This window comes from Grampus griseus, assembly GCF_964374135.1.
Source record: "Grampus griseus genome assembly, chromosome: 2".
NCBI classification, from domain to species: domain Eukaryota; kingdom Metazoa; phylum Chordata; class Mammalia; order Artiodactyla; family Delphinidae; genus Grampus; species Grampus griseus.
The window spans coordinates 71,564,205-71,584,723 of NC_139018.1; the positions used below are offsets into that span (position 1 = coordinate 71,564,205).

A 20,519-nucleotide genomic window follows, 5' to 3' on the forward strand; every position below is an offset into this window, starting at 1 on the left:
TCATCCTGTCATCTACACCATACTTTTCACGGGTGATTGCCTGCACACTGGAGAAAAAGATACTGGTGGGTTAAGGATGTATTCGTTCATTCACATATGTGCACCATGAACAGATTCCAAATAACTTGAGAAAGAAATATCAATTATTCCTGAAAATTTATATGCATTTTTAGCTTTAGATAACAAAAATATATTCAGATGGTAGACTACTAGAATTTTGGATTTTCCCCCTAAAATTATGACTTTATGAGCTTTGAGGGTTATTTATTGAGTTGGTGTTTATAATCTCCCTTATTATTTCTCCCTAGGATTCTTGGTGTATAAGTTAAGAATATCATATATGTAAAAACTAAATGTATAAATATGACTTACTGAGCAAAGGTATATCTTTAAATGTGAATGCATTTTTCTTTGTTTTTTATTTCAGATATGCCTTACTGTGTAACAATTTTAAACTTTTGATGAAAAGCATTCCTAGCAATCTAAAAGTAACTGGAAATTGGTATTTGTGATAATTTTAATGCTGTTTAACAACTCAGGAAATGGTACTTTCTTAGAATTTAATAATAGCATTTTCTTTGCTGGAGTGGCAAACTTTGCAATTAGAAATATATCTTAGTTTGACTTGATTGTTTTGGTACTGAATATTTGTAGGACATTCTTCAAAAATGTAGTTATTTTTGGCACATTTAAGGAAATCACTAAAATATTCTATGTAATTCAGAGACTTACTGTACTTTAACATGACAAATGTTGAAAAATATATTTATTAAAATGATTAAACACATTTTCATTTTGTCTGAGTTGAGCTTCATTTAGGTGAGAAATGTTATTTTCCTTAATATTTCCACTTTTTTACTAATATAAGGCCTTATGGGATTATTTAAATATTAAACAAGAGCTTATGTTTTTAATATATTTTTCATACAGTTGACTAATAAATTATTAACTTTGAACTATATTTGCTAAATATATTATAAATGTGGCTTTTGAATATGATCTAATATAAGGCTATCAGAATTATTTTGCTCATTTATGGATTCTAATACCTTTGCAACCTCAGGAAAAAATTTTAAATAACTGAAAGCAAAACTAACATTTAGAATGTTATTCTATAGTAGGAGCTTGATTTTTGTTTTATGCAGTAGTATTCCCTTCAAAGAAAAATACTTTATAATGCTCACATTTTAGCCCCAATAAATTGGTTAAAAAAGTACACATCTCTAGTGATGAAACCCAGCACTTCTCTTTGAAGGTAATGGTACTACATAAAGTGAGAACCAAGCTTGTATTATTGATGCATGAAGTTGAAAAGTGTATATACATTTTCACTCATACCTTATCTCCTATATGAGCTTTAATTACATGATATAGAAAACTATTGTGAAAACAACTGACTTTATGTTTTTAATGTTTCTCTTGTACTTCATTCTCTTCCAAATAAAAACAAGACAAATGAGTACAACAGTAATAAAAACAAATGATTTTTCTCAACGTAAAAAGTAAAACATTCTGGATCTAGAGAGAAAAACCATCTCAATAATTTTGTCTTTGAAGTTAGATTTGTATTTTCTTTATTTTATGTGAACATGAATTTTTATAAAATGATTTCTTAAAAAGGTTACTTGTTGAAGTTTACTAACAATATAATACTTTTACCCTCTAGATATGTTACTACATCCACCTTCGGATATTTTTCTAATTATATTTTTCTAATTATATTTTTCTCATTTGAAATAATAAGTCATTTGTGGTTTTATACTCTGTTCACTGTTCTAGCTATGTTTGTTAAATGTGTTTTATTTATACTTTGATTTCTTCTGTTCTTCTACAAAGAAGTATAATATCTCCTGGATAACATGAGGCAAGGTATAAAAGAACAAAACAAAATCCTTAAATTTATTGAAGGAATTGTAGTTATCTTTCATCTTTATGTTATTAGTAGTGTGTAATTATTTCATTCCCTATGGGTATTTCCCAATAGATTCTATTAATGTTGTAGGACAGAAGATAATTTGGTTTTTGCTGTTTATTCAGTCTTTAGATAGCTCACAGTTGTTTCTTGTGGATAGTCCTAATTAATTCAGCTTCACTAAATTGACTTAGATCTGTAAGAGTAACCAAGATAGAAAAATGGGTTTTAATGTGATCATCTTAAACTCTCCATACTTAAAATAGACTCTTAAACCTATAATAATATAACGTTCATTTCTGGTATAAGTTTACTTTATTCTTACCCAGCAATTTAGCAGATATGTCTCCAGTTTTGTGTTAAAATTATTGTTTATGTGTTATAGCTAATCTGATATCCTCTGCTGTTAAAAGTAACTGCAGACTTTTTCCATGTGAATTTTCACAAACCAATATAAAGCAATCTAGACGACTACTTGTGTTATTTCATCTATAATAGCTAAATGAGTTATGATTGAGTTTTCTTTAGAATAAATAGTTTGTGTTACAAACTAATGTAATAAAAGGAACTAAGGGACTATTAACATTTAGAAAACCCAACAATAAAAAGCACAGAAAATACATTAAAGAGTAAGTTTTATCTGCAGTTTCAACGTTTAAAAATCTTTTCTGTTCTTTTCAAAAATGACTATAATGTTTCAGTACATACTGGATTTTACTTTCCTACCCTCATGTTTCCACAGGTCAGACTGTTTTCACAGATCAGACTGACAGACTGTAACTACAGTGTTATGGGTCTATAATAATTTCCCCTGGAAAACTGAAGGACTGTCGTATGAGAAGCTTTATAGAATGGTGGTTAAAAGTCAAGACTGGAGCCTAATTTCCTATAACCAAATCCTTGTTCTGCCACTTGCTGAGTAAATTGGGCCTCAGTTTCCCCTTCTGTGAAATTCAGATAATAAATTCATTAACTATTCTTAGAACAGTGCTATTCTAGAGTGTACTACTCACCATATAAGTGTTAGGTTATGTTTATTTAATATTTTCTGAAATTTTTTTCAAGTGATAATGAAAAAGAAAGATTATTCTTTAAGATGGTAAATAATATAGCATAAAACAGCTTAAACTGTTTGAGGTTTATTTTTAAAAAAAGATTCTGTGATACTAATATTGCTGCTTTTTCAACTCTAAAATATTTCTATACAAAGTTTCTGTATGCTTTTTAGGATAGCTTAAGATGCTCTATAGTTATTTTCTTCCCTAGTGAGAGTACTGAGTTACTTGTTGTCTAACTTATAAATCAAATTGCTATTATTTTCCTATTAAGAAAGAAAAGTTAGGGCTAATACTTTTACAACTTACACTCTTTTTTTTGCATGCATTGCATATTGCAAAGTGCAGGTTTGACACTTTTTACATGTGGAACTTTAACTAAGAAGCAAATATAAAGATACAAATAGAATTAGAGTCTTAATCAATGTGTTTATAAACTTAAGATAAAAAACAGAATCAGTTGTATTTGATCAGTTCTAAGTTATCGATGCTACATTTTTCAATCACTTCAAGATTCAACAAAATGGTTTTGTTAATCAGTCAATGGTGCCAATAATTAAATTCTTAATTTTAGATTCCTGATTGTTAGCTCTCCTGGGATTCTTCTCAAATTTCAGGAAAAGTAAAAATAATAAGAAGAGTTTCAGAAATATGTGCTTTATAGATATTTATTTATGTACTAATAAATTTGAAATTATATATCAAAATATACAAAACAAATGAAAATAGATAACTCATACTCATATATAGCACTGTTGGTATAGTTACAGAAAAACACAAATAGAACTCACTGGTCCCACTTTGATTTCATGAACACAGATCTCAAATGGACCCTTAATTCTGTCAGGTAATCATAAGCCCAGTGACTTTTTTACTCTTTAGAGGACTGTTTCATAAATTCTTGTCTCCTTTCTCCTTTCCTTTAATTAGTTTTCTGTTGCTGTGTAAAAGATTACCACAAACTATGGGCTTAAACAGCACACCTTTATTATCTCATAGTTTCTTTGAGTCAAGAGTCAAAGGCACTGTTAGCTGAGTCCTCGGCTCAGAGTCACAAGTCAGCAATCAAAGTACTGGCTGGGGTGTATTCTCATCTAGAGGCTTCACTGGAGTCTAATCCGATTTTAAGTTCATGTAGGTTGATGGCAGCATCCAGTTTTTTGCAGCTGTATGACTGAGGACCCCAACTTCTCATTGGCTGTTGGCAAGAGGAAGCTCTCAGAATCTAGAGGCTGCCCAAGTTCCCTGCTGTGTGACCCTCTCTACAGGCATTTCACAGTTTGGCTGTTTGCGTCTTGCAAAGCCAACAGGAAAATCTCTCTCTCTCCGTTGTGTGTTAGCAAGATGAAGTCTTATTGAACTTAAACACAGGAGTGACTTCTCACATCCTTTGCCATACAGTGTAACTTAATCAGAGTAGTGACATTCCATCCGTTTGCCATATTCTGTTGATTAGAAATCAGGTTACAATTTCTACTCACACTTAAATGGAGGAAACTATACAAGGCATAACACCAAGGGAGCAGAGATCATGGGGCCATCTAAGGATTGTCCTTGAGCACCCCAATATCTCTTGCTCCATCCTCACTCCCAGCTGATCTTACTTCCTACTTCACTGAGAAAAATGGAAGCAATAAAAAGAAAAATTGTACAAAATCACAACTTCATTTATACCCGCATATTCTACCTCTCATGTATTACCATAAACTTTCCCTGCTCCTATCTAAAACCAGTAATTTCAGTTGCACATTAAACCTTATTATTTTTTCTTTACTCAAGGTCATCTCTTCAACAATTCTACCTTCTCTCTCCTTTATCTTTCAAGTTTCTGACCTCTATAGGATCATTCCCATCAGCATACATACATCTGGTTTTTTTCTCCCATCTTAAAAGACAAAACAAAACTTCTTTTAATCTCACTTCCCTCACCAGCTAATGCCCTATTTCTTATACTCCTTTGTAGCAAAACTCACAAAAATTATTTACTCTCTGTTTTCCAGTTTCTGTCTTCCCATCTTTTCTTGAATTCACTCCTATCAGGTTTTTGCCTCCATTCTACCAAAACTGTGTTTGCATAGGACATCAGTGATGATCATATAGCTAATTCCAGTTGTCTGTTCTCAATCTACGTGTTATTTGGCCTATCAGCAGTATTTGTTATAATTTGTCACTTTCACTTTCACAGTATACTTTCATTACTTGGCTTCTAGGATATTATTGCACAACCTTGATTTTCCTCCTGTATCATACCTTGTGCTTCATCTCAAAATCCTTTGCTAGTTCTTCCCATCATCCCTCTTAATGTTGGAGTGATCCGAGTCTTAATACTTGAAACTTTTTCTGGGTATATAGTTTTCTTTCTCCTCATATAATACCTTGGCTTTTATATTCTGACGTATGCAAAATATATGTTTCCAATGAGAGGCAGGTTTACTATGAACTAATGAAGGCTTAAGCCTTAAGATTCCTAACCTGCACAGGCTTATTACAAGGCTCTCTACCTAGTTTTATCTTTATAATTTTGAATGTAGAGGACAAAGATGTCCTCTAAAATTGTGTAAGATCCCACATAACTTGGGTTCATATTTATCTCTCATCTGGATCTCAGAGTGAAACTACAGACTGTATCGTTTCCCACTCAGCATTGCCACATCCATATCTAATGGACATCTTTAATTTAGGAGTCCTAAAACTACTCCAAACCTGCTCCACCTATGGGCTTTACCGTCTCAGTTGAAGCAATTCCATACATCCACTTTGTCAGATCAGTAATCTTGGATTCATCCTCATCTCTTTTCTTTAATACCCCAAATCCAGTTCCTATAAGAAATAATGTTGACTCTACCATTAAAAAATATATAGAATGTTGACCACTTCTCATTACATCTACTGCTACCCTAGTCCAAGCCTGAATTATTACAAAGGCCTCTGTATAGGTTTCTCTGACTTTCTACCTTTGCTCCCCAAAGTCTGTTCTCCACTGAGTGGACTATGGCTTCTAAAATATGTCAGTTTTTAAAAATTACACCTGTGATAGTTTTCCACTGAACTCAGCAAAAGCCAATATCCCCAAAATGACATCCATTAAGTTACAAGATCTGGACATTGCCACATTACCATTTTCACTTCATTTCCTACCACTTGCCTCCTTCCTCACCCTGCCCCAGGCAAATTCACCTGCTTGCGTTTCCTTGCAGACATTAGGCATGTGCTTGCCTCTCTGTACAGGAAATTCTCTTATCTCAGAGATCTACTTGGCTAACACCTTCATAGTCGTCAAGTCTTTGTTCAAAATTCACCTGTCAATACCCTATTGAGAAGGATATACCTGGCCACCCTATTTGATACTGCAACCTGGCCTCCCCATTTTCCCAAGTACTTCTGATTCCCTTTATCTTGCTGTATTTTTTTCCATTGCCTCATGGAATACTACATACCTTGCTTATTATCATATTTATTGTGTATTGTCAGTCTCACTTTCCTAGAAAATAAGTTACATGAGAACCGTGGTCTTTGTTTTATTCTCTTATGTATTAAGAAGCACTAACCAGGAGCATTATAGGTTCTCAATATTTGTTGAGTGACTAGTATTAGTTGGAAGAATACGCTTATGGTCTATGTGTTATAAAACTCATTTTTTATTTTTGAAAATCCCTTCTTCAAGTGAAATTTTGCAATAATAATAAAAGCCATGTGGTATTAACACAAACAAATATAATTGGTCAATGAAACATAAAAGAGATTTCAGAAATATCAATAGATCCAAGTACATATGGGAACTTAACTGTATTCTATCATTCATTAAGAAAGGTAGTGTAATTTAGGGATTAAGAGAATTGTACTCTTAGGCCATAGTTCCTAGCTTCTTTGCCACTTCCTAATTTTCTGATTTAAGGAAACATCCTTAACTTCACCATGTGTTTTCTGTTTGTAAAATGAATAATAACAGTGCCTCCTCCATAGGGTTGTCATGATTCTTAAATAAATCAGTACATGAGAAGCATTTAGAACACTGCCTGGTCCAGAGTAATAGTTGGGTCATTTTATTTATTTTAGAAAAGGATGTTTTATTTAATAAATGGTGCTGGCATACTTGACTGTCCACCTGAAAGAAAATAAATTTGACCTCTACCTTGTACAATATATAAAAATAAATCTCAATGCATATGAGATTGAAACTGTAAGACTATTTGATGAAATTATGGTGTGAAATCAAGTTGAGGATGACTTTCTTAAGCAAGAAGGAAATCTAAAACATAAAGGAATAGGTTAGAACATTCAAATATATAAATATTTTATATTTTGGTATAGTAGAATAATACACCATTAATAAGCAAAAGGTGACAGTACCCTTGGAAAAATATGTTGAACACATACGACAGTGAATTAATTACAGAGAAACCCTAGATTGATATTAAAAAATAAAAACCCAGGAGAAAAAAATAGGTCAAGATTATGAAAAGGCAGTTTACAGAAGAGGAAATGGAAATGCCCAATAAACATGAAAGCATGTTTAACCTTACCAGGCATCAGGAAAATTTGAATCAACATCACAAGATTATATTTTTTTTTACCAGATAGACAGAATTTTATGTGTGTGTATATAATACACATATATCAAGAACACAAAAATTTATCTCTGTGTGTGTGCCTGTGTGTGTGTGCATGTGTTTATAAATTAAAAGTGCTGTCAAGAATATAGGAAATAGGGCTTCCCTGGTGGCGCAGTGGTTGAGAGTCCGCCTGCTGATGCAGGGGACACGGGTTCGTGCCCCGGTCCGGGAAGATCCCACATGCCGCGGAGCGGCTGGGCCCGTGAGCCATGGCCTCTGAGCCTGCGCGTCCGGAGCCTGTGCTCCGCAACGGGAGAGGCCACAACAGTGAGACAGGCCCACGTACCACAAAAAAAATATATATATATGTATATAGGAAATAATCATTTTCATACACTGTTGATATAAGAGATGCTATAATATTACAGCTTTTGAGAATCTACCCAGTAAAATTTAATGTACCAATACATAGAAATATAGACAAAGATGTATGTTGCAGTAGTATTCACAGTGGCAACAGTTGGAAAACCATCTGCTTTAACAGGAGAGTGGCTGAATAAATATGGTATTGTAGAATATTATGTGGTGAAGCTATTAAAAATAATGAGTTAGAGCCATATAAATTGGCCTAGAATAGTGTTTGTAATATATTAACTAAAGAAAATTAAGTTGCTAAGAAACATATGGCCTTATTTTTAAGTCAGAAATATCCTGTGTTCATGTATCATCAGGGTGATGACAAGGAATATGAACATTATTAACTTTTTATGTTTCTACTTTGTTTTTAAAGTGTTAACTAAGGGAATGTAAAACAAGACGGAAAAAAATAATGGCTCCAGTTGCGATATTATGTAATGTTCTAAGGAATATAAAGTGGTAACTTTCCAAAAGATTGAGAAAGATTGGACTGTCTTTGATAGATATCTGTTTGGACTACTTGACTCCTTCATTTCCTAGTTGTGGGATGCTTTTTGAGGAGTTTCAAGAAGGATCACAAGAGAGGCTTTAAGGATCAGAGGAGACATTTATTAAGTGGCAAAGGAACTGTAATATTTTTCTTTATTCTTTGTTAATTAATATATCAAAAGTTCTCAATTCTAGCCTCATCAAAATTACCTATGTAGATTCTTATTTAATAGATTTAGGATGAGATTAGCCATCTATATTTGAAGAGTTGGAAAAATGTTTCCTGAAGCCTCTTGTTATTTGGGAATCACCATTTACCATATGAAAAATGCACAGTAGTTTATTAAAAATACGATAATTATATAATTGTGTATTACATAACACTATCTCTTCACAACTTCGACTTTTTAATGAAATAACACACTTTGAATATTATTTGATTAACATTAAAGAACAAATATTTGATTTGATTTGTGCACAAGTTGAAGAGAAAGTGTTAGTATTATCACTGAAAACAGTAAAGGTTACTAATTAATACAATTTAAATCTATGAAGAAATATTATACAAAGGATGATTGTCTTTTCAGATAGCAGTAGTAGTCTTTTGACTGTTACCAGATACAGTTAGAGGTTCTCTAACCATGGAAATATTTATATATGCAGATTACATTACTGTTTTTAAAGATTATTTAGCAATATTCTTGCCAAAATTTATGGCGGAGAGCTAAATGAGCACTTCCTAACCATACCCATTCCACTGCAAACTTCTAATTTTGTTAGTGTGCTATGCTGTAGATGGTTTGTCTTTCACACCCAGTGATGGGCATCAGAGGATCTTCCTGAGGGCAAGTTAAGAATTACTGCTGAAAGCAGCACACCATTAATATTTTCCGGTTAGAATTATAACACATCACTTAGTAAATACCATGTTATGTGACCTTCCAAAGTCCCTTCTAAAGGTTTGATTTCATATGAAGGCATATTTATATTTATGGAAAGCCTAGGGCTTTTCAAGTTTTCATATTGAAAAAATGGTAAACTTCAGGGGAAAAGAGTTAATGAAATATGAAATGTTCCTTATTTTACATCCCATATATGGCTCAGTCACTGATAAAAATGCAGAGTGCCTTGTCTAGTGTTGGCTGGTAAGTAGGCAGATATGCAATATTCTTCGTCTTTCTGGACTACCTAGTAGGTAAAGGTGGTTGTTTCATCAGCATTCTCCCTGCAGTCATAGCTCTGGTAGTTCTTGCACACAGTGTGTTCTCAAGACAGAACGTTATATGTGCCTTTAGATAACTAAAGCACTTAGTGCCTCATTGTGCACTAGTCTTGCTCTGTGTGTGTGTATATATACCCTTCAACAGAATTTTTCTATCTTTCAAATAGAGCCATATAAAATGGAAAATACATAAAACAGGAAAACCAGGTAGTTATCAAGTTTATTTTCAATATTTTAATTTTATTTTAAAAAAGCTTAGAAATAGGAAAATCTTTGCATATTCTCTCTGATAATATCTTTTCATATTCTCATAGTTTTGCCAGATTGAGGAGTTTGATACCTGATCACTGTGGAATAAAAATTGTTTCTCGTTTTTTCTAATATTTTAATCTTTGATTTGGGAATATTCCAGTTGATCTTTTTCACCTTTTCTTCTGAACCTCATACCTTATAATTAATTTTATTGGTCTTTGGTTTAGCTATTGTTTCCTTCCTTCCATTAGGTGATACAGTCCTTCAGTTACTCTTTAAAAATATATTTGAGAAAGGAAGTGATCTGTTTCATTAACTTTAGCCAAATAATGGCTATAAAAGTAATGTATTTTTATTTGTGATTCACTAAGTATTAGAAGTGAATTACTTCAATCCAAATGTAGGAAAAAATTTAGTTTTATGACTAATAATACATTTTGTTAAATTGCAGACATTTTTCTGTAGCTTTTTATATATTAGTCAGTATGTATTTGCACATTACAAGTATTAATGTAATAAGAAAAATTCAGGACATTTTCATTTAATGACAGTCATTTATGATAGTAAACTGTCAACTTCCCTTTACTAATAAGACACTGAAATGTAGGCAACTATTATTTTTTAAAAAACAAATATTGCCTTCAGAAAAATTCTTGGTGAAATTAAAATATAAGAAATGTTGAATTAGCTTGATTAGTAAATATAAAATACAAGCAACTGTAATTTGATATCAATAATATTTTAAATCATGTTAAAATATGGTACATCAATCTATCATTAACTAATTAATAATAATACTTAATTTTAATGGTAAAAATGGCTTAATCAAAAATATGTAAAAGAAAAATAATCCAAATTGTGAAAATTTTTTTAATAATTAGTTACCTAGTTATATAAGTTTAAATAGAGATCAGTTTTTAAACATAGTTGAGAAATTTACTTCCAATAATATCAAATTAGTTTGCTTACATTATAGAATATTAAATCAACCCATGTACCAAACTCAGACTTTTAAATAGCTTTATATTCCTAGATTAGATTAACTTTGTGGTTTTCCTAAACAGGCATTTAGCATAATTACATGATTCTTATTTAAAACTATGATTTAAAATTTTCTTGTTTTAAAATTTTAAAGTATTTTATAAATCTGCTTTTCTGTCATTTATCAAATCATTTTATATACACATTTAAATGTTTATTAGTATTTATTGTACCACATGTCTGGAAGCTTCATGAAAGCGAGATCTTAACCTTTTTATTTAACTCTGTATTTCCAACATCTGGAACAGTACCTGGAACTCAGTAAATAATTGTTCAATGAATACCAGAAATATACAAAATTTATTTTTAATGAATTGTTTATTCTGCTTTTGTGGCATTTGTTTATTCAGCATCCTAATTTGGGGATAATTTTTCTATTTCCTTTTGTTATACTAATTTTTAAAAATTTAATACAAGGTTTATATGGTAAGAAAAAAAGCTCATCTGAAACCCAACCTCTATTATTTTCTTTATTTCAGTTTTATCTGCATATAATTTTACACTGTTTAATTCAAATTCTACATATACATTTATGTATTTTTAAAATTTTGCATAGATATTTTCCACATTATTTTATAGCTTTATATAGTGTCTTTACACTGTTCTGTGTATATGACATTTTTCATGTTTTGGATTATTTCCCAGATGGATCACAGAAGGAGAGAAATTAAGTTAAAGATTATGCTCATTTTATAACTTAATGTGTTCTATAAGGTGATTTCCCAAAGCTGATATATACTGCCACAGAAAAGAGATTAAAAGAAAGAGATTAGTAGTTAAGCCATTTCCTCATTTTCATTTGGTTTGCCTTTGTTTTTTTTTTTTTTTTTTGGTGATTAATTTTGCTGCTCTGCTTTGAATATCTTTGATTATTTTAGAAGTTAAGTATTTTCTTACCCTGCACAATTCTTTGCTGTCCACTATTTAATGAACTGTTTGTTCATTTTTACCTTCCACTGGATTACCTTATCCATTTCTCTGGCTTTAAATACTATCTCTATGTTAACTCTCAAACTCATAGCCAATCACCTACATATCATTGATATCTTCACTTGGATGACTGGTAGGCATTTCAAGCTTGATATATCCAAAATAGAATTGCTGATTCCCTCTATCCTTTTCTTTCACACCTTTCCATTATCTCCTTCAGTAAACAGCCCCTACTTTCATGTGCATGGCTGTTTTTCACTTTTTCAATTGATTTCAATCAATTTCACTTAAATTGATTGTTGCAACCTTTAAAATATTAAGTTGAAAATATTAGTTTTCATATAAAAAGCCCAAATATTTCAAATATGTTTTTCCACTAATAAGAATTAAGAAATCTGAACATATATCTTAGTATACATGCCCTGAAAGAGATGAGCCAAAAAGAGAGGGTTTAAAAATAATAATAATAGTTTCAAAGAGCTTTTTGATAATTTGACACATGATGATAATGGCAAATGGGACTTCCAGAAATTTAACCTCAGTTTAGTAAAAGCTGGTTTAGTAAGCATTAAGAAGGCAATACCCCAAATTATTTTCATTTGTAAATAATGAGCTGCTCTATAATAGTTTATCATTTACAACCCTCATAGTTTCTTCATAATTACTTGACTTCTAGTAGTATTCTTTTTTGATATCATTATGTCTAGCTTTTTTTTCACTTCCTTCTTATAAAGAATAGATTTCTCCTATTTTTCTTATTCCTAAGTATATCCCTCTCTGAAATGTATTATGGTATATTTTTAAAATATGCAACAGTCATCAAAAGAAAAAAAACTTAGAATAATGCTTCAAGGGGAAAAGTAAAAAATATATGAAGTAAAAAAAAATAGTTCAGTTAAACTTTATTTGCCTTTAGAAATTTTTTGGTGATTATCATTCATTTTTTCTGTCTTGTTCCAAAGAGATACAAAAAAGAGGTATACTGTCATTTTCTGCCATGTCTTACAGCCAGAGGGGAAAGTAAAGTATGGCCCTTTGGAAGAAGATATAAAATGGATGATGTATGGTCTCCACAAAACTTTTTAAATTCAATTATTTTAAGGTAAAAATGCAATTGCTTGAAGCAAGGCAAGGTGTGGGAGGTAACTGCACCGGTTATGAATTGTGATTATGATTCAGTAGATACTGTCATTTCGTCATCTTATTAATTGATCCAGTTCATTGCTTAATCAAGTAAACACTAATATGTTTATATTCTAGACTTTTAGAACCAATCTGACCACATTTTTTATGGCTAAAGAAGCCTAGCCACAAGCTTGATTAGTAAGAAGCTATAGAATTACATAGGAAAAACATAATACATTGATGAAAACTTAAGAAAAAGGCATATAGTGCATATTTAATTACTGTACTCTTACTGGATTTTTAAATGACAAATCTGTGTAACTGATTTCAGGAATTTTATGACAAGATTAAAACATCTGTATATTTGTCTTTTTGTAAATTTCAGTATGGGTGCAATATAATTTGAATTTTAGATTTTAGAGGTGATAAAATTGTTTTTGTTTTAAGAACCCAGTGTCGTATTTTACACACACACACACACACACACACACACACACACACACACACACGCACACACTCCTGCATGGCCATGCTGGAGTCTTTCAAATACTTTATTATTTAGTTCTTACATAAATCCATATATTTTGCATTACATTCAAGCTGCTCTGGAAGACATAAGATTTCAGCAAGCAAAAATGTGTGAGTTAAAGGGGAAGAACAGTGTTGGAAATATAGGCAACATTTTAGTCATTTGGAACAAATGAATAAACAAAGGCAAAGACCTAGAAAAACAACTAATATAGAGTATGTTTAAGAACTAGCAGGTAAAGTTTGGATTCAGCATAGAATACTAGTCATAGAAAATGAAACTGGGAAAACAAGTTGGGGACAGGGTATGGAGAATTTGGAATATCTACATAAGGGATCTGGATAATTTAGTGGGTAGCTGGAAGGAGATTATTGAAGGCTGTTGATTAGGGCTTTTTAATAATGCTAAAATAAAAACTCATCCACCGTCTTATCAAGTTGTCTGGTTTTATAGATGATGAAACTGAAGTGATTGACAAAGGTCACACAGCAGAGCCAGGGTGAAGGTCCATATGTCCTAACTGTCAATTCTAGATTCTTTTTATTACACCACACATTCCTTTAGATAGGCTAAAGCAGTAGGACTGGCAAGAAACATTTCAGGGGAAAAAAAATCAACAGTGCATAACAGGATGTAGAGATCTAGGGAGCAAGAGAAGGCACAGATGGCTTCCAGGTTTAAAACCTGGTGTTGGCAGTAGGTGGGGGGTAAGGATATATGAGAGAACATAGCATAGTATTTTACGATAGGTATAAAGACATGCTTATGAAAACTGTACTGCCTTGAATTTGGTTATCAAAAGTAAGTAGATTAAACACACATAGTTGGAAGAGCTGCTTTTTCATTCGTTTTGGATATTTCATGTAGCTCTGTCATACGTACTTTGTCAGAGCAGTACTTTTTAGAAAGACAGTTATTTATATATTTTAAAATCTATAATCAAAAGAAAGATACACTTTTTTCAGTTTACTTTGGTCAGCAGTTCAGTGTGGATCCCCCCACATGACACATACATCTCCAGTGGCCACTAATAAATGGTGCCTCAGTAGCCTAAGGTGTAATACATTAGGCAAATGAAAGAAATTTATCCTATTAGATCGTGTATATCTCAGTAAAAGATACGTTAAATAATGCACTCATGTCTCTTTACCAGAGTTATGACATCTTGACTTTTAGAGCATCAAGAGATACAATAAACTGTCAGTATTTCTTTTGGATAGGCAAATACTACATGATATAACAAGAACTTATTTTCAAGGAAACTGTTTTGTCGATTACAGGTTATTGAAATCCAATTCTAAGTGGCTTAACCAAAACAAAAAAAAAAGAGGGGGGGAAATTATATTGATTCTGTGCTGGCTTTATACATGGTTAGATTCAGATGCCAAAATGGTATCAGAAACTTCTCTCTCTCCATTTCTGAAGTCTCCTTTTATCTAAGTCAACTTAAAATTATTTTCAGTCAGTTTCTTCCTCTTTCCATATAGTGACAAGATAGCACTAGTAATATCAAGCTTGTGTTCTGCCAGATTAAACACACAGTTACTTCCATCCCAACAATTTCACAGATTCTTAAGGCTAACTCTTATTGGACCATCCTGTGTCATGTGCTCAGTCCCAAATCAGTACCTGCTACAAGTGTGGAAAGTGTGATATGCAGGCTTCTTAGGTCATGTGTCCAGTTCCAGAGGTATTGGAAGGTGGTCAGCCTTACCTAAAGTACATGGCACTCAGAATGAGAGAGGGTTATTTCCTGAAGGAAAACTGAAGTCTCTTGTTGTAAGGAAGATCGACGTCAGCTGACTGAATGAATGAAATAGCAGGTATCCACAATTGATAGGAATTGCTTTGAAAATGTAAAGCAGTACATATATAGTGTATAACATGGCAGCCCTAAATAAAATAGTTCATACTATTAATTGAGCTATCTTAAATTATACTGGAACTTGTTTTGCATTTATTTTAAAGTATTGCTTTATGAAATAGTTCAGTAATTTCCCTTCCATGATAATGAAGAAATACGATGCCTACAGACACTGTCATTCTTTTTTAAGACCATAATGAATTGGGGTTCTTATTTGGCAAAGGAGTAAATGTGTTTTTCTTAATGCTTATTTTTTTTTCTTAATGCTTATTTTTAATCAGAAATGTATCAATATTAAAGCCTACCTATTTGGTATTTTTAACTCTTTCCATGGGATTCCCATAGAGGTTCTTTTGTGGTTGCAAATAGAGAAACAGCCACTTCATTACTTTTTTTTCTGAAAAGTTGATGCTAGTAAAATTAGTATAATTATACTGTTAATCTTACTTCATGTTTCTTTGATATAACAATTATAAGTCTAGGAATAAGTAAAATTCTTCAAAAATAATATCATTATTTAAGCAGATCATCACTACTAAAATGGACTTAGGTTTGAACAGGAACTCTCCAACACAGAGCAACCTCATTGGGAATGTCTGACAGTAAAGGATAGGCTACTGATAGTACAAAAATGAAACATGATCATCTCTCAAAGATTTTCTTATCCCTTTTTCTTCCAGTTAAGCTTTCTGTCTCCTTTGTACCCTTTATATATTTCTGTACCCACACTTTTAAGACTTGAATGCACTGACACATTGACACATCTGTTTTCTATAACTGATCTGGAAGTTCCTTAAAGACAGAAACAGTGCCACATGTATCCTTTATTTCTAGCTCCCAGCACAGGGCCTGGGCCACTCAATAAGCATTTCATAGAAGATTGGGTGGATTGTAGCAACTGTAGATCATAGTTCTGAAGGGAAAACTGATTTGTAACTGTCAGGAATATATCTGATTTAGCTGATACATGTTACACCAAATAATTGTATGCTATTTAAGGTCCAGTTTTTCTTCAGAAATAAGAATATTATGTTAAGTCAGTGTGTTAACAGACTTCACCAATGAAAATGAAGTCACGGGTACAATTAAAATTTGCTATTTGTCATTTCAGTGGGGATGCAAACACAGATTTTCCTTTTTTAAAAATTAAATTTATTATTTATTTATGTCTGCGTTGGGTCTTCGTTGCTGCACGCAGACTTTCTCTGGTTGCGGCGAGCGGGGGCTGCTCTTCGTTGCAGCGCGCGGGCTCCTCATTGTGGTGGCTTCTCTTGTTGCGGAGCACAGGCTCTAGGCACACGGGCTTCAGTAGTTGTGGCTCGCGGCCTCTAGAGTGCAGGCTCAGTAGTTGTGGCGCACGGGCTTAGTTGCTCCGCGGCATGTGGGATCTTCCCGGACTAGGGCTTGAACCCGTGTCCGCTGCATTGGCAGGCGGATTTTTAACCACTGTGCCACCAGGGAAGTCCCGGAGATTTTCCTTTAGGTAAATGCTGTATTCCTATATCTAAGAAGTAAGCAAATAGGTTATCTCACATAATTCTCCACACTCGTTTCCTCCAACCCCCACCCAATCAGTGTTCAGTTGCCCACCATCTCCAAGCTTCCACACCTGCTTTTTGGCTCTGATCTGATGCATAGAGTGGAAATAGAACATTACTCTCTCTGAGATATTATACAAATGAATTAATTTTTCTTTTTGTCTCAACTTGTTTTCAGAGGGTCTCTTTCCTCTCTGTGTCCGTATTAGATTAATATTAAATGTGCAAATAAATATGGATTTTTTTAAACTTTTCAGAGAAAAAAGTATAATTCTAAGAGGTTTTCATGTCCTTGTGTCAGAAATAAAAGTTGGGTAACTTTCAGTGGCTAGGCTACTAAGTATATTTATTAAACTTGGAATTTAATAACTTACATTTACATTTTCTTTAATTTTCTAATTTCTGAGATTATTCATTGTAAGCAGAATTAGTCCTGTCTAAAGTTGATAAATGCTACATATTACAAATATTAATATGTAATCACTAATGTCTTCTGTTAAATCATAACACACCTTTATTTATTTCTATGTGGACAAATGTCAGTTATACCAACAAAATTTGGAGGCTACATCAGTATTTGGTAAAACAACAAATACAAATATGTCTGACAGTACTTCATATAAGATTATTTCAAATAGTTAAAACTAAAATCCAGAAAATGTGCTTACTACATAAGGACATCTTTAATATAAAGATAGATGATGTGTGTAATTCTTTAATTTGCAAAGATACATATTTTTTGGAAGATGTTTACTTTTATGAAAAGTTCACATACTATTTCTGAAATATATGTTATTTCAGAATTTTTGAATATTTAAAAGAAAGAAAAATGATTAAAGGGAAAAATTTAAAAAGGAAGAACAAGGTAATGTGCTTGTGTAAGTAATATAAGTACTGTGCACATATTTGCAAGTTCTTTTGGAAGGAGTCCTAGAGTTAAAAGAAAAGGTTATAGGTGCAATAAATATAGTATGAGACTGGTATGCAGTGTAGTAGAAATTAACATCATCTTCACATACCTTATACAAGCTTAAGGTGATTTTAGAGTGGATGTTATAAAATTATATATTTCATTACTTTTTATTGACAGTCTATAGGATAGTTCCCATAATTAACCTCTCATGTGCTATTCTCTTCGTGGGTTATAATCATACAGGCAATCATTACATTGAGCAAAACAGGAGTGATATTAAAATTTAAAGTAATTTAAGAACAGCTCTTTCGAAAGTCTTGGTTGATTAATATATTTTTCTTCATAAAAAAATTACGTTGAAACACCTCAATTTGTCAGTATATAAATGTTTTCAACAATATTGTTTCGCAAAAATGTTTCTCATTTTGAAAAGAAATATTCACAAAATATAATTATATTTAACACTTGGATTTTTAAATCCTTAAAAGTAAATTTTCTTAATATTTTACGTGCACAGGATAAAATGTAAGGATGATTCTAATCTTATAATTGGTGTAAGATGTAATCATGGTTTAACTTTCTAATTATATCACTTTAACATATTTCAGCATTTCAGACAAATAATTTTCTACCAAAAAGTCTGTGAACAAAATTAACTTTTAAAAAAATTATTTCTCAGTCTACTTCTTGAAACTGAATGCACTTAATCAGGGGAATATGAGGGATATATTTGACATTCTGAAGAAATGTCTCTAGAAAATTTAGATTTTTTTCAAAAAAAATGAAATGATTATATAGACAAATTGTAATGAAACAAATTTCTACTGTGACTATAAATTATATGTGTGGTAAGAAAAGTTGTGTGCTATGTGTGTGTATGTGTTTAATACATGTAAATATATTTATGAGGTAGCCCAGTCTAGCATTTGAATTTATACTTTCACTGCTTGCTACCTTCCTAAAAATGCATGGCTCTATTTTTTAAAAAATATCCTTATCCAGATCTGTGTTTTAAAGATAACATGACAATACTTGCTAAAAATTAACTAATGAGATATCTCATAGATGATCTCAACTAAATTTCTGCTCAAATTTCAACAGATATTTCAGCCTGCCCGTTTAAATGTTTAGGACAAGGAAAGCAGTTCCTTCAGTGCTTTGTCAGTGACAGAACATTCACAATTTTTTATCTACCTGATGAGTCATAAAACAGTGTCATATGTATCTTTGTGCTACCAAAACATAACTTTAAATGTTAATATCTGTATTATAATTTTAAGGATTATAAAAGTAACATACTGATTTTATACCTCTTTATAATAGTATTTGATTATGATTAAATAAATAAAAATATGCTGGGTTTTGTAGCTGGATGTTTCAGAACAAATTAGCTAAAACGCCTATACTTCATACAGTCACATTGAATCGTTGTAAGTATTCATGTGACTACAGTAAGTTTTCAGTAACCTTTGACAATATGGTTGTAAGCTCTGTTTTTAAAAATGTAGCTATTACTGCCAAAAAGAGAATGATCTACCGAATCAAAATAGTCATTTTACAAATTTAGATAGAACATCCATGTAATATCATTCTCAAATAGCCCCTAACCTACCTGAAAGCAATTGAAAATTTTTGTATTATTTAGAGTTACTTGTTACTTTTATAAAGTTATAGGTTGGTGTCAGTTTAGTTGAAAAACTAAAATACTACTACTAATAAATATATTGACCTCCATTTCTGAAAATATTAGTCATAAATTAAGTAAGGTATTGAACAACACAAAAATTACTAGGTGATAAGGAACATGAAATTAATGTTTTAAAGGGACTCAAGAACTTTCCTACTTTTTATCTTTACTAACTTTGCTTTATAATCCTCCACTCTTTGTTTTTATATGTTTTAGAGCAGAGATATTCTTACAGCTAAGTAGGTGAAGGATCATCAACAGCATTTTGATTTTGGAGCCATATAAAAATGTTATCATTGATGCAGTGTTATGATTTCCTCTTTTTTATAACTTCCGCAAAATTCACAGAGTCAAGGAAAATTTTTGTTCAATAATTTAAAACTGAAAATTGCCTTTTCCTTTGAAAATTCTAATTTTACAAGATAAATGTATTAAAATGTGATACATGTCCCTTTAGAAATTGTGATATTTATATCTTTCATAAATTATGTTTAAACTAATATTCAACTTACTATTTTACTTTTTCTAGGATAGCAAAGTAATATAATGTATGTGCGCAAAACAGAAGTATTATTTATACGTATTTTTTTTAATTACAGGTAAAGATTATAGTTCCCAACAGCACAGCAGGTCTGATAATAGGGAAGGGAGGTGCTACTGTGAAGGCTATAATGGAGCAGTCAGGGGCTTGGGTGCAGCTTTCCCAGAAACCTGATGGGATCAACCTGCAAGAGAGGGTTGTCACTGTGAGTGGAGAACCTGAACAAAACCGAAAAGCTGTTGAACTTATCATCCAGAAGATACAAGAGGATCCACAGAGTGGCAGCTGTCTCAATATCAGTTATGCCAATGTTACAGGTCCAGTGGCAAATTCCAATCCAACGGGATCTCCTTATGCAAACACTGCTGAAGTTCTACCAACCGCTGCAGCAGCCGCAGGGCTATTAGGACATGCTAACCTTGCTGGCGTTGCAGCCTTTCCAGCAGTTTTA

At 32.1% G+C, this 20,519-nt stretch overlaps 1 protein-coding gene across 2 annotated transcripts in view; it reads left to right on the top strand.

Moving 5' to 3' along the window:
- The window catches only part of NOVA1 (NOVA alternative splicing regulator 1), a 142,177-nt gene that overhangs the window by 119,021 nt on the left and 2,637 nt on the right, over nt 1–20,519 (top strand). For both annotated transcript variants that reach the window (XM_082647571.1, XM_082647572.1), the window contains exon 5: nt 20,127–20,519. This exon is cut by the window's right edge and continues 2,637 nt beyond it. In XM_082647571.1, coding sequence (XP_082503697.1) covers nt 20,127–20,519 — 393 coding nt within the window. The remainder of the gene's footprint in view (nt 1–20,126) is intronic.